We start from the raw sequence: 14205 nt of genomic DNA on the forward strand, positions 1-14205 counted from the left end.
GGGGAGGCAGTCTCCTAAAAATTATGTGATGACAACGGGAAGGGGGCACTGGCCTGTGAGATGTTGGATGGGAGGAGCTGGAGTCCATGAGAGATGCTCTCTATTACAGCATGGATTAGACCACGAAAATGGTTGGGATCCCCTAGACTATAATAGCCATTATCTGGCAGGAGACTTTAGACTTCTAGAGGATTGAGTACTGAGCTCATTGGTTTTATCACAGCTTATTCAGAAAGCTTTGATCACCCTGTTTAAAATTCATACATTCAGTTGTGACACTTCTATCACAACCATTTTATTTTCTACAGCTTCCTCTGATTGATTTTTAATTTCTATTTCCATTAATCAAAATGTATCAAAGTTCAGAGTGTTCAGACCTTTAGGTAAGACTGAAGATCACATGCATTTGTGAATGATCTTATAATTATTACTTTGTTAACAATAATTAGTTAGTTTTACACTGTCACTCTCATACTAGAAACCTGACTTAAATTCCTTTCTATTTTTGCATCTGTAAATAGCTGCTGGTAAATTTTGCAGGTGCAAATTCATTTGCAAATAACATAAGTTAAAAGTATTCGTGTCCGCATCTGTGCCTGCAATTAACACAGTAAATACAGTGTCGCTTCATAAGCACCTGCGAAATTGGACTCGGTTATTTGCTAGCACAAAGTGGAGGCCAAGGTAAGATGCCTTTTAAAAAGTTATTTGTGTAACTGAGCCATGTAATTGCAAAGACCCCATTGAAAATCACTGCAGCTTTTAGCCAAAGCAGCAGTAGAATGAACAGAACTACGTAGTAGTATGTAAAGCCATGTGTCTTGGCACAGTGGGGAAAGGGAAATATTGGCTGCCTTTTTCACTTAGTTCAACCAACCCATGTAACGGCCGCACAGAAAAGAAAGCTCTATAAAGCTGTGAAGCAGACAAAGTTCCTGGTGACTAGTCTAACCAACAGCACAATTTGGGTGAAGAGGAGCTATGCAGGCACAGAATCTGAAGAACAGAGCTCTCCCGTGCATTCCTGCGAGCACAGGGTTCCCTGTAGACCAGACGGGGCATCTCAGTGACTCACACCGTCTCCAGTCCAGCCCTTTGAGCAGGTTTTGGGAGGTGGAGGGAGAGGCATTTCTGCTAAGCTCTGGCTTTACCAAGTGAATCTTCGCAGCCTTGCCAAGAACAGCATGTGGGGAACAGAGGCGATGCAGGCTCTAAGTAACTGAGAAATTAAGCAGACTTTGGACCTCTGGGTAGCATACTCCTTAAGCATCAGAGAGAGACCGTGGAAGGTCTCAGAGTGGAAAGATGTCAGACCAAGCTCAACTTTTATTTCTATTGCATGCTGCCCAAATCACTCCTTTTTAGACGGACGTTTCTGAGACTTCTCCATGTCTCTCTCCAGGATGACCATGTTCCTTTATGCTGCTGCTCTTCCTATGCATAGGGTCATCAGCTGAAGTGTCAGGAGCTTGGGGACAGCTTTGCACATCCACTCTAGATATCTATGAAGCCCACTAGGGACCTCACTATGTCAATCTGATTAACATAGGAGGCATCCGGACAGGATGGTTATGGCCACCAGGACAAAACTGGCAGACAGATGGCTAGAAATGCAAGTTAAATTTCCCAAGTCCTATGATGTTTCACAACACTGAGTTTTCAACGAGGAAGGGTGGCCTCAAAGAGACAGGGCTTCAGGTCTCACCTCTGCCACAGACCTCCTGTGTGTGCCCTAGGCATAGAGGTTCTCTCTCTGTCACAGGGAAGGAATAAAACCTCCCTTTTCCCACCCCTTGTCTGTGTTATCTACTTAGATTGTCAGCTCTTCAGGGCAGGGACTGTCTCTTACTATACATACAGCACCTTGCACAGCGTGACACCGATCTCAGCTGGGCCTTTAGGTGCAACGGTAATACTATACAACCGACAACAAACAGCACTAAGTGTTGGAAGTTTTGCAGAACCTCTGAAGAATTCCACCCTGGTGGCTCTGATAGGAGAATACGCTGATGGCACCATACTGCAGCCCCTTTGCTTCTTTTCTCTCTGTGTGAGGAAACAGCCCTGTTGCCCATAAACCTTTGGAAATGCACAGGGCTGCTGTTCATCATGTCCAGGTGTTCCACAGCTTTCAGCTCTACTACTCCCCTCGGTGTCATAACCAGCATGAAAAACAGCTTGTGGGTTACCAATACACCTACCTTCCCTCCTGCAGGGACTCAGCACCGCCTAGCAATCACAGCAGTCAACTGAAACCGAGAAAGACGCACCGAGAGCCAGTCACCTCTTTACCTTTTCGCCCAGGGGGCAGTAGCCTTTGAGGAAATCCTGGCACACTTCAGCTTTCCTGGACACGTAGACGTGGCTGTAGGGGCAGTCGCTGTTGTTGCAGATTCCTTTCAGGAAGTATAAGCACACTGGCATCTGCAAGGGTAGAAGACGATCAAACGGTTACCCCTCCCGCGTAGATTAGGAGCCGTTCCAACACCCAGAACTGAAATAAAACCATGACATGCATAAAATTAAGATCTGCCTTTTGCCAGCCACTGATCCCGGGGGTATTTTTAGATCCTCTATCGGTCTCTTGCAACAGAGCTCTCTGACATTACATGGTGCCAGTGTACACACGCAGGGGGCACACACACTGCTTTAGCATCCTTCAGGCTAGCTCCGAATGGGGTGGAATTAATGAAATTGCAATCGTGGTGAAAAGTGCCCCTTCACAACACCGTGAAGTGATGGGGGAGTCGCTAATAACTCAAACGTTACTGGCGGGGCCTTACGGGCACAAGCTCCGTGTCAGATTGAACTTCCTTTGCCACCATAAAGCGGCCAACGCTCCCGAGTAACCTTGAATTGGAGAGAAGCAGGTTGCTGCTCTCCAAATTCTTGCAATGTTTTTAAGCAGAAGTCTCGCTGTCCGGGGCTTACACTTCATTTTCAGGGAACACTGAGTCCGGCGTTCCCTGGAGATGGAACTTCAGGAATCTCAGACAGCTTGGTCCTAAAACAGAGGTTCTCAACCCAAGGGTCATGACCCCCCGAGGGTTGAAACAGAGGCGTCTCACCTTGATCTTTCCCGTTGCTAATCAGGAAGGAGGGGGTGGGCTAGAAGGGAAAGGGCCCCATCAAGGGGTCCCGGGATGGAGAAGGTTGAGAATCACTAACACATTTTAAATTTTTCTTTCACCAGCAACTGTCTCGCTTCAAACCCAGATTTCAGAACCGTTTTCCCTAGGTGTGTGACCTGTGGTGACCTAGGCCACGGGAAGTCTTTGTCTTGGCTAGAAAAGGAAGAGGATACACACTATAGTGTATGTTTCTTTACTTTAAAAGGCGACCATGGAGCAGAATGCCATGGGGAACACTGAAAGGAAAAGGACCGGTCTGATTCTTTCCCCAGGGCTTTCTCATTCTGCAGTGACATACAAGTGTGTCAGACAACCGGTGCCTCAGATCTGCAGGCAGCTCTCAACAGAATGCACATTCCGGAAGTCATTCTTTACAGTCGTTTTGCGATACTACAAGCAAAGTGAAACAGTGAGAAATCAAGGATCCTTATGGTCATGCCTCAAACCACAAACTTTCCCTTCACACAGCTGTTATCATTAAAAACAAATTACCAGCCTGCTGTGATATTTCAGATTTTTCAGTCAGCGGCTACTGCATTCAACTTCCAAAATTGACTAGCCAGTTACAAATCTGTACGTTAGCCCATAAGAGAATGTAGCCCTTTGGATCTGTGCCGATCCCCTATTCGCAGATGGCAATGTGCAGTTTCCGAAGCTGCTGTTCTGGTCCATTTGTCCTCCTCTCTGTGCTTTGCTCTTCATTCCTGATCCCCCCCGCCCCACAGACACACACTGCTCACCTAAATTCAAAATTTACTTACTGCACGGCAGCATATCAAGCCCCCAGTTCACGGCTATCATCTTATTCCTGCAGGTTCAAATATCCCCAACCCAATATTTACAATTCTGCAATAACTGCAGCTGATGTTCTATGGAAAAGTCCATTTCCCTGAAGGACAGATTAGGGTTTTCACTAAATGGGCTCACTTGAGTGAGACACACAGAGAGGGGCGGGGGTGGGGGAAGCAGAAAGGAAAGAAAACAAAAGGGAAGAGTTTATTTTTAATTGTCTTTTAACTGCAGACATTAACATAAAGGACAAGGCTCTAGGGTTGTCTTTTTTGTTGGTGGTGGTGGTGACCGTAAATGATTCCTTTAATGTAGTTTTTGATATAGAACCCAAATTAGCTCTAATAAAAAGGGATAATAAAACCGGCTCTTATACAAAAATAAACTCCTCCTAGCTGTCAAGCCTGAACCATTATCAAGAGGAAGCCACATTCTCATTTCAATTAACCTTGTTTGCACCCCACTACGTCCACGCAAATAACAATAACATTAATTCAAGGCACTGGTGCGGGGCCTCCATATTAGACAGCTTTGAATATGTACATGCTTTGGAGCTGGCAGCTAATGAACCCGAAACTCAACGTGAATTTCCAAATTGCTCACAACAGAGTTTTGAAGCTCTATTAGGGAGAAAAATGCTGATTCTTTTCAAGTTCCTCAAGGGGAAAAGCTGTTGTAACAGCAGCATGCCTCTGCCCAAGTCCTAGCCTCTCGCTAACCTTCATTCGCAAACCCATTCATTCACACTTACTGTTCTCCCTAAATCATCAGGAAGAGGCAGGGCCTGCTTCTCCACACAGCCCCACCCCACAACCCAACAGCAATTTCAGATCCACTCTTGGCCAAGCTGGCTTTGTTCTGGATGCCTGCTCCTCAAAGGGGCTGCGGCTGAACCGTCATCCCGCACCTTTACCTGCCCTCCTGTCAATACCTGCCTCGCTTTCTCTGCCATTGATACGGTAACAGCAGCTTTGCTTTTCAGACTGTACGCAGGGTACCAGTGCAAATGAAACTGATCTCCCTCAAGGTCTACTTAATCCTGCCTCAACACCGGGGATGGACTAGGTGCCTCAACGCAGGGGATGGACCTCTGGAGGTCCCTTCCAGCCCTACATTTCTAGGATTCTCCCCTTACCAGGACAGCAAAATACCAAACTCGTCCTAATCTCTGCTTTGGACAGCCCCATGTCGTGCCTGCCACGTGATCTAGGCTAGAGGGAGTATAGCTTATGACCAGGGAGAAGAATCTGCTATAACCCAGGGACCAATTGGTGCCAACAGGCAGACGGCACGGAGGGTTTTACAGGGATATTTACATATTAGTTCACCAAAGAGTGGCACGAAAGGTCTCTACCGAGAGCCAGTAGCCCATTATACTCATTACAAAACGTACATACGGATATGATTTCTAAAGTTATGTATCTATCATGAAAATTATGTTCTTAAGATCATGGAGTCAAGGCCCGTCACCAGGAGGTGACATATCTCAGACAGGTTCCTTTCCGGCAGGAGATGCCAGACACTGATCTCCCTGTCCGATCATATGTGTATTATCTGCCTCCCAGTGGAGACCTATTTGCATACTGAGCCAGGTGCCAGTCAAAAAGTTGTGAAATCTAGAAGAGAAAATCTATAGGAAGAAACAAAACAGTGGGGGAGGGAAGTGCCCTGTTTACAAATGAAGACAAAGGATGGGACTTGTATATCTTGGAACGCAAAGGAACACACTGGGTCCTTCACCTAGGAGGTAAGCTGTCCGTGTGTCTGTCTCATAGAAGGATCCATACCAAGCCTGGCTGTAAAAGGCTGCAAGGACTTAGGGTGAGCACTATTCTATAAGACATGAGAGTAGCTAGTTAACTAAGTCTAGCTTATAGAATGTGTGTTATGATTTTATTTCATATGTAGCCATTTGTTTCCAGTACATCTCCTTGGTATCACTTGAATCTCTGTGCTTTGCTAAATAAACGTATACCTGTTTTCACCATAAACATTGTGACGTTACACTCCATAATATTCATGGAAAGAGTGTTATGATATGAATATGGCATAACTAAGATATGTTTTGTGCAAGATGGGTCATGTGAGATATCACTGGAAAGGTTATGATTTACTGAATGTGATTATCCAGTTTGTATGCATGCATCATTTCTGTATTTAAAGGTAGGAATATTGACTATGTAACAATTACAACTGTGTGTACACTTGGGAAACACCCACCAGACAACAGGCATCAGCCTTGATGGGCTATTAAGGAAGAAACCATAAGACTTTGAAGATACTAATATTTCTCCTTCCTGAGAAGCTGGTACATTGCTTTGACACTACAAGGTCAGGTGGTCGTGTCACCTGGTACTAATCACCATCTTGGACTTCTAGCGATTTTCCACTAAAAGGGGGGGAGAGTTGAGTCCAGGCTGGAGAAGGGATCTGGTCTGTGAATACGGTGTCTGAAGATTTAAGCTGCAAGCAGGGTAGCTAACCTTCACGAATTTCTGCATCCTGCTCAAAAGCAACATTTAGGGTGAGAAATTACTTCCTGAAACCAGTCTCTAGGATCTTAAGCTTAGTATGCATGTTTTGTTTTATTTGCTTAGTAATCTGCTTTGTTCTGTCTGCTATCCCTTATAGGCACTTAAAATCTGCCTTTTGTAGTTAATATCTGTGACGGGTTGGATCACAGAAACCCCCTTGGGAGCTGCCAACAGATGTGCAAAGACTACCCCTGCTCCTGTTTTCCCTGCCAGCTCAGGACTCCAGCACCCTGTCTTGCTGAGCCAGACACTCCCGTCTGGCTCCAGACACAGATCCAGGGTCTGAATCTCCTGTCCCAAAGCTGCAAGTTACCTGAAAACAGCGTACAGAAGTGCGCTTGTCTTTAGCACTCAGATGCTCAACTCCCAATGGGGTCTAAACCCAAATAAATCTGTTTTACCCTGTATAAAGCTTATGCAGGGCAAACTCATAAATTGTTCGCCCTCTATAACACTGATAGAGAGATATGCACAGTTGTTTGCTCCCCCAAGTATTAATACATACTCTGAGTTAATTACTAAATAAAAAGTGATTTTATTAAATACAGACAGTAGGATTTAAGTGGTTCAAAGTAGTAACAGACAGAACAAAGTAAGTCACCAAGCAAAATAAAATAAAATGCGCAAATCTATGCCTAATCAAACTGAATACAGATAATCTCACCCTCAGAGATGCTTCAGTAAGTTTTTTCTCAGACTGGACACCTTCCAGGCCTGGGCACAATTCTTTCCCCTGGTACAGCTCTTGTTGCAGCTCAGGTGGTAGCGAAGGGATTCTTCATGATGGCTTCTCTCTTCTCTGTTCTCTTCCCCCCTTTATATGTCTTTTGCATAAGGCGGGAACTCTTTGTCTCTCTGGGTTTCCACCCCCACCTCACTGGAAAAGCACCAGGTTAAAGATGGATTCCAGTTCAGGTGACATGATCACATGTCACTGCAAGACTTCATTACTCACTTGCCAGCACACACATATACAGGAAGACTCACAGGTAAATACAGCCATCTGCAGACAATGGGAGTCATCAAGATTCCAAACCATCATTAATGGTCCACACTTTACACAATTACAATAGGCCCTCAGAGTTACATTTTATATTTCTAGTTTTAGATACAAGAGTGGTACATTTATACAAATCAGATGATCACACTCAGTAGATTATAAGCTTTGTAATGATACCTTACAAGAGACCTTTTGCATGAGGCATATCCCAGTTACTTACATTCACTTATTACCGTATTTTCTCTAAAACTATCTCAGTTACATTATATTGACTTATTATCAAGTTTTTATAAAACCATATAGACTGCACAACGTCACAATATCTATCATGAACATTATGTTCTTGAGATCAAGGCATCAAGGCCTGGCTTTGTTTATTATAAAACCCAGTTGTGCAATTTATAACTGGGGGGGGGGGGGGGGGGGGGGGGGGGGGGGAGGGGCAAGAAGTTGTGCATATCTTCCTCCATATTGAGGGAGGGGGCAAATTTATGAGCTTACGTTGTATAGATTTCTCTACAGCGCAGGACATTATTATTTTGGGTACTTTCCAGAGGGGAGCTGCACTTGAGTGCTGGGCGATTTCCTAGCTGAGTCTTCTCATAGAGAGCTGCCTGCAGTCAGTCAGTCAGTCAGTGCGTGCGCTGCCAGAGGCCGGAGAGCCTGATTCAGCAAACCAAGGAGAGGGAGCCCAAGCTAGTGGAGCAGGCAGGCTCAGTGAAACCCCAGTCCATCAGGTGGCATCCCAGACTGGGGGTCCAACCAGTCACAAACATATCTAAGTGCTGCATGTTAAGCGGAGTGGTGATCTGAGGCGGAACTGGTGAGCTGGGGTGCACTGTTTCTTTCGAAGCAGCGAATCTGTGAACGCTGTGAGCGTCTAGCACACCAGGGGCTGGATGCTCCAGGGAGATGCTCGGAGCGCTCAGGGGTTGGAGTGTGCCAATTGCTAACCGGTAGAGAGAGAGAGAGCAGGGCTGGTAAGGCCTAGAGGGGAGTGCTTGTATTGCCCATGGCTAGTGGAGCTGGGGAGTTGACACCTGACAGGCAAGCACAGACAAGGCTTCCTCGTGCCCAGGGCAGGCGGTAGTGAGGTGCCTCCCAGCCCTGGATGTCCCTGAAGCATCACACCTGCCCACCATGAGGCACAAAGGGCTGGACAAATTTTGAGCAGAAGGTTAATAAAAATGGTCCTGGTTATTTGTTCTGTAGAGGCCTGTCACTGTGCACCACACGACGTGTCAGAAGAGAGGGTCTAATTACCTATCTAGGAACTTCCACGGCCGTATTATCAGAGCATCTCACAATAATTAACGGAGCAACTTTTGCTACACCCCTGTGTGGTACAGAAGGTCGTCCCCCTTTTACAGATGGGGAACAGAGGCACAAAGCAGATGAAGTGATTTGCCCCAGGTCACATAGGAAGTCTGTGCCAGAGCCACAAACGGAACCCAGGTATCCTGAATCCCAGCCCCATGGCCTAACCACTAGTCCATTCTTCCACCGCTGGGTAAGGCCCCCAAGGAGATTTCATGTTACCTCAGACCAATACGGAACAACGGCTCACATGTGAAAATGAGCAGGGCTATTCTGGTGGGGCCCTGAGCGTCTCGCTCCCACTCAGAAAAACAAAAGGTAAATCAGAGTAAAATAAAGGGACCGGCTGCAAAATCCCATGCACCATTCACAGCCATTAGACTGCTTATTATCTAGTAACCAACCAACAATGCACTAAGGTGCTTTCAACAGAACAGCTTCTCCCACATAAAGGCTACAAGCAGAGCAACCGCTCCATTGTCCCGAGAATATCGTGCCCATGTGCACGTTCCACTAGGGGCTTCCACAGCTGCAGTAACTTTTCCACTGACTAGCCCGTCAGCTGCAGCAAAGGACCAACGGGCGCTTCCTTACAACGCGCCGCAGCATCCACCGATCACGCTGACCTAGAGCTGCCACGGAGACGTCAGCAGGCAAAGGAATGCTCCGCTCACCTTGCCAAACTGGGGGATTTTCAAGGGCGGAAGCAGCCTGGATTTGTGAGCCTGTTTTCCTGCAAAGCTACGTGAGCTTTACGCACATAGAGCTCTAACGAGCTATAAAATCCATGTGCTCAAACACCAGAGTACTGGGCATGTTAGAAAAACCTACTGTGCCCAGACAATGCCTGGGCATGCTCCCTCTACGTACGCACGCTCCTGCGTAGCAATATTAATGACAGATATTTTGGAGCATTGACAAGCCTGAGTTACAGTAAACCACATTAACTGCCCTCATCCTTGTGCTCTTTTTACACTCACTCGTGCTAAGGGGAACCATCACAGGAGACGTACTGCTCCCATGTGAGCTGGTGGGAAAGGTGCATTTGGGAGCATCAGTGGCTGAGAGTGGTGGGTTAGTGATTTCTGGATCACTACCAGTAACAGCCGCAAACTATGTGGCGCAACGGGGAGGAGGTGAGGCTTTAACACGTGAAGGTGCAAAATGGACGTAGGCACTGTCTGAGGCACTGTACATTTCTGTAAGGGTGCGGGAGGACCACCATCCCCGCAGGAGAGGGCAAGACGGACAGCTGTAAACGCTGGAACCGCTGGCTAAAGCACGATAGGACTATGAAGCTTACCAAGCAGAGGGTACCAGCAAGTGTTGTGTATGTTCAGAGCACAGATATTTAGGGGTGGACTGATGGGGGCGGGGGCAGCGAGGGGAAAAGAATCTTATTACCCTACAATTTAGGATGATTTGCACTGATTTCCTGGCAATTTACTCTACAAGAATCTGCCCAGTGATCAGCCCCAGATCTGATATGGATGGAGACTGGTACCTCTTCACCCACACTCTGCTTTGAAGTTAACAATGCCAAGAGACAAGTATCAGAGGGGTAGCCGTGTTAGTCTGAATCTGTAAAAAGCAACAGAGGGTCCTGTGGCACCTTTGAGACTAACAGAAGTATTGGGAGCATAAGCTTTCGTGGGTAAGAACCTCACTTGCATCTGAAGAAGTGAGGTTCTTACCCACGAAAGCTTATGCTCCCAATACTTCTGTTAGTCTCAAAGGTGCCACAGGACCCTCTGTTGCTTCCTAATGCCAAGAGAAAGTCACAAAAGCTCAGCTCGAATAGTTAAAACAATAAATAACCACCCAAAACTGCTCATTTGAAGAGCAAGTGGAATTTGTCCTGCCTGGCAAATTCCAAGCAGCAGAAAACCACTTTCCTTCCTTTGCTGAATGAATTCACCTGTCTCTCTCTTTGGATTTGTGTGTGATAAATGAGGCTAACATCACCTTTGCTAGTAATCACACAGGTTAACAGGAAGCTACAGAAGTGAATGCCGGAGTCGCCTCTTGCTTTGGGGAGCCTGCTCCCTGCAGCCATAAATCACAGTGAATGGGCTCTGCACTCAGCAAAGAAGGCTGTTTCTCTTCCAGCCCACACTGACTACAAGATGGCAACCGGGGACCTTTGAACCGTTTAAGGGAGACTAATGCTGGGGACAGTCACTTTCCCCCTTTGGGAGCACAATGGACATTTTGGGAAATGCACTTACAATATTGGTTTTTCAGATGTACAGGAAACCCTGCATGCTCTTCTATGTCCAAGGCTCACTGCTATGACAGTTACTGCTTCTGGGTGGAGAGACGGCTTTGCTGACAAAACTATCCCCGGTAAAGGAAACCTACAGGTGGACAGAGTCCAACAGAAGCCTACAATCCTGTTCTTCTATCAGGGCACTGTTTTGTGGGAATGATCTTGCCACCTTTCCTCACACAAACTCCCTTTGAAGTCATTCTGCTCTCTAACACCTGAATACTATTTATCTCTAAATCAAAAAATGCCAGCTGTCCAGCACTCGGGGAGGGGTGTGAAATCCCAAATGTATGTAATAAAAACTGCTTGTGATACCCTGCATGACACACAGGGACAGGACTTTGGCCAGGGGCATATTAAGGCCCTGAATCAGAAAAGCGTCATCATTCAGGACAGCACTTAGGTACGTTCTTAACTTTAAGCATCATTATTATGCTTTAGATTGTGGTGGCCCCACTCAGGATCAGGGCCCGTCGTGCTGGGAGCTGTACGAACACAGGACACAGTCCCTTCCCTGGAGTCAGAGAGAATAAGCCTGTGCTCCAGTGCTGTCTGGAACAGGGATGGCTAAGGCAGGCCTCTAGAGGAAACAGAGGGGTGCTGGGAAAGGTGAGGAAGTGGTCAGGAAGCCAGGAGGAAGAGACTGGGTAAGGTAAGAAATGTTGACTTTCCCAGCTGACACAGCTTAAGCTTTATGCTTGCTTGGGGAGGGGAGTTTGGGCTGGGCTGCAGACAGCCCCAGGTCCCGAGTCTCAGTAGGCCAGGATAGCGAAAATGCCCTGCACAGGATTGTGTGCACCTTAAAGTGACCATGCAGTATTTGCTCTCTTTTCCCGTGTCACCCACATCCCATTCCCGCGGCCTATAGCCCGTGCGGCATTGTCCCGAGCTATTTTCACATCTCCACCCAGAAAGGTCCAATAATTTTAACCTGTGTTTAGAAATAAAATCTGGCCTGCTCCTGACTGAAGGCATGGATTGGGGGTGAGTGAGCAGGACAGAGGGGGAGGCAGGGATGGTGAAGTGGGCTGCGGATGAGAGGCACACAGACTGGAGGTGAGGGACTGCATGGCATGGTTCTATGCTATCTACTCTAGGAATGGGAGATTCTCACCCTTGCCCTTTAATAAGTGCAAACAGGCAGCAAAAGGTCAAGCTGTTATTTTAGGGGCACCGTTAAGATTGGGTGGAGGGAACGGGGTAGCTCTAGCTGATCATTTCCAGCCATTTCACTCTAAGGGGTTTCTCTGAGGTTGGACACGTTCAGTAATGCTGCCTGGGGTGTTCACAGGACTCCACTGAAACACGTGCAACAGTCACTTTAAAAAAAAAGAATAAGGCGGCTGCTTGTTTTAACCCTCACTGTCCCAGCGTTCCCGAGAGCCCAGAGACAAGCGCTCGGTCAGGGCGGGCATGTAGTAGACGGGGGAAAATGCTAAGGAAATGTTACAGCTTCAGGTTTACAATGTAGCAGAGATTTTAGGTGTGATTAGATACGAGAAATGCCTTCACAACATGCCTCTAAGCACTGCAGGATATAGACACCCACACAAGCATGACTACAGATCTGGATAGTTCTACTCCATACACTAGTGCTAATACACTGCCTGACTGGATCAACCCCAGGTCCCTCTAGTCCACTGTCCGGTCTCATAGCCATCAGCACCAGATACTTCAAATGAAGCTGTCAGGAACCCGCAATAGCAAATGTGGGATAAACGGCCCCTCACATTCGGGCTCTTTCTGATCTCGAATAGTTGGAGATTGGGTCAGGCTCTGAAGCATGAAGTGTAATTTCCTTCCAAAACGGTTGTTAGCTTTAACTGTAACAACGGATATTATTGATCTCCACATACGCATCCAATCCCTTTCTGAATCTTGCTAAGTTCTTGGTCTCAACAACGACTTCCACAGTCCAGTTACACACTGTATAAAAAAAATCACTTTTTATCATTTCTGAATTCCCCACCTTTGGAAGTCATCAAATCTCTCCTTGATCTTGTGTTCTGAGACAGGGAGGACAGAAGTTCCTGATCTGCACTCTCTAGACCAGAGATGGGCAAACTGTGGCCCGCGGGCCGGACCCTCCTGCCCAGCCCTTGAGCTCCTGGCCGGGGAGGCTAGCCCCTGGCCCCTCCCTTGCTGTCCGCCCTCCCCCACAGCCTCAGCTTGTTGTGCCACCAGTGCTCTGGGCGGCGGGGCTGCGAGCTCCCGCCGGGCAGCATGGCTGAAGAGCCACCAGCCTGCTCCGGTGCTTTAGACTATGTGGTGGCGTGGCTGGCTCCGGCCGGGCAGCGCAGCTGCCAGCCCTGGTGCTCTGAGTGGCATGATAAGGGGACGGGGAGAAGGGGGTTGGATAAGGGGCAGGGGCCCTGGGGGGCAGTCAGGGGACAGGGAGAATGGGGCGGTTGGATGGGGTGGAGATTCTGGTGGTGGTGGTCAGGGGATGGGGAACAGGGGGATTGGGAACAGGGGGATTGAATAGACATGGGAGTCCCGGGGGGCATGTCGAGGGTAGGGATGTGGATAGGGGTCGGGGCAGTCAGGAGACAGGGAGCAGGGGGTTGGATGGGGCAGGGGGTCCCGGGAGGGGGCGGTCTGGGGACAAGGAGGGCAGGGGTTGGATGGGTCAGAGGTTCTGAGGGGGGCAGTCAGGGGGCGGGAAGTGGGAGGGGGCAGGGGCAAGGCTGTTTGGGGAGGCACAGCCTTCCCTACTGGGCCCTCCATACAGTTTCGGAACCCCGATGTGGCCCTCAGGCCAAAAAGTTTGCCCGCCCCTGCTCTAGACCGTACACAGTTTTACATACTGATGATGAAATGACTGCTCTACAAGTGCTGTGTGCACAAAAAGCCCCACATGGCACTTGGGCGAATAATTCAGAATACGAGTCAGATGGCCTTCAGGATAACTTCGGAGCTACCCATCAACCACAGCCAGAGAGAAAGAGAAACAAGTAAACTGCACCCAGAGATGAGAGCTGTTGAAAATGGTTCTGTTTCGAACACTGGTTAGACATGAGGGGCTGATGGTTAAATCCTCTGGCGGTATCGCTGGGTTAGTTAAAGCTCTATGTAATACATTGTGATTACATAAATGGCATGATGGACTATGAATGGAACAGAGAGACATTCAACCAACAGGGAATGGACAAAGGAGAGACCAGA

At 47.7% G+C, this 14205-nt stretch overlaps 1 protein-coding gene across 2 annotated transcripts in view; it reads right to left on the reverse strand.

Moving 5' to 3' along the window:
• The window catches only part of ZC3H3 (zinc finger CCCH-type containing 3), a 337281-nt gene that overhangs the window by 83461 nt on the left and 239615 nt on the right, over positions 1-14205 (reverse strand). For both annotated transcript variants that reach the window (XM_005291097.5, XM_042860930.2), the window contains one exon: positions 2293-2424. In XM_005291097.5, the coding sequence (XP_005291154.2) occupies positions 2293-2424 (132 nt within the window). The remainder of the gene's footprint in view (positions 1-2292; positions 2425-14205) is intronic.

The sequence above is a fragment of the Chrysemys picta genome, chromosome 2 (assembly GCF_011386835.1).
Source record: "Chrysemys picta bellii isolate R12L10 chromosome 2, ASM1138683v2, whole genome shotgun sequence".
NCBI lineage: Eukaryota > Metazoa > Chordata > Testudines > Emydidae > Chrysemys > Chrysemys picta.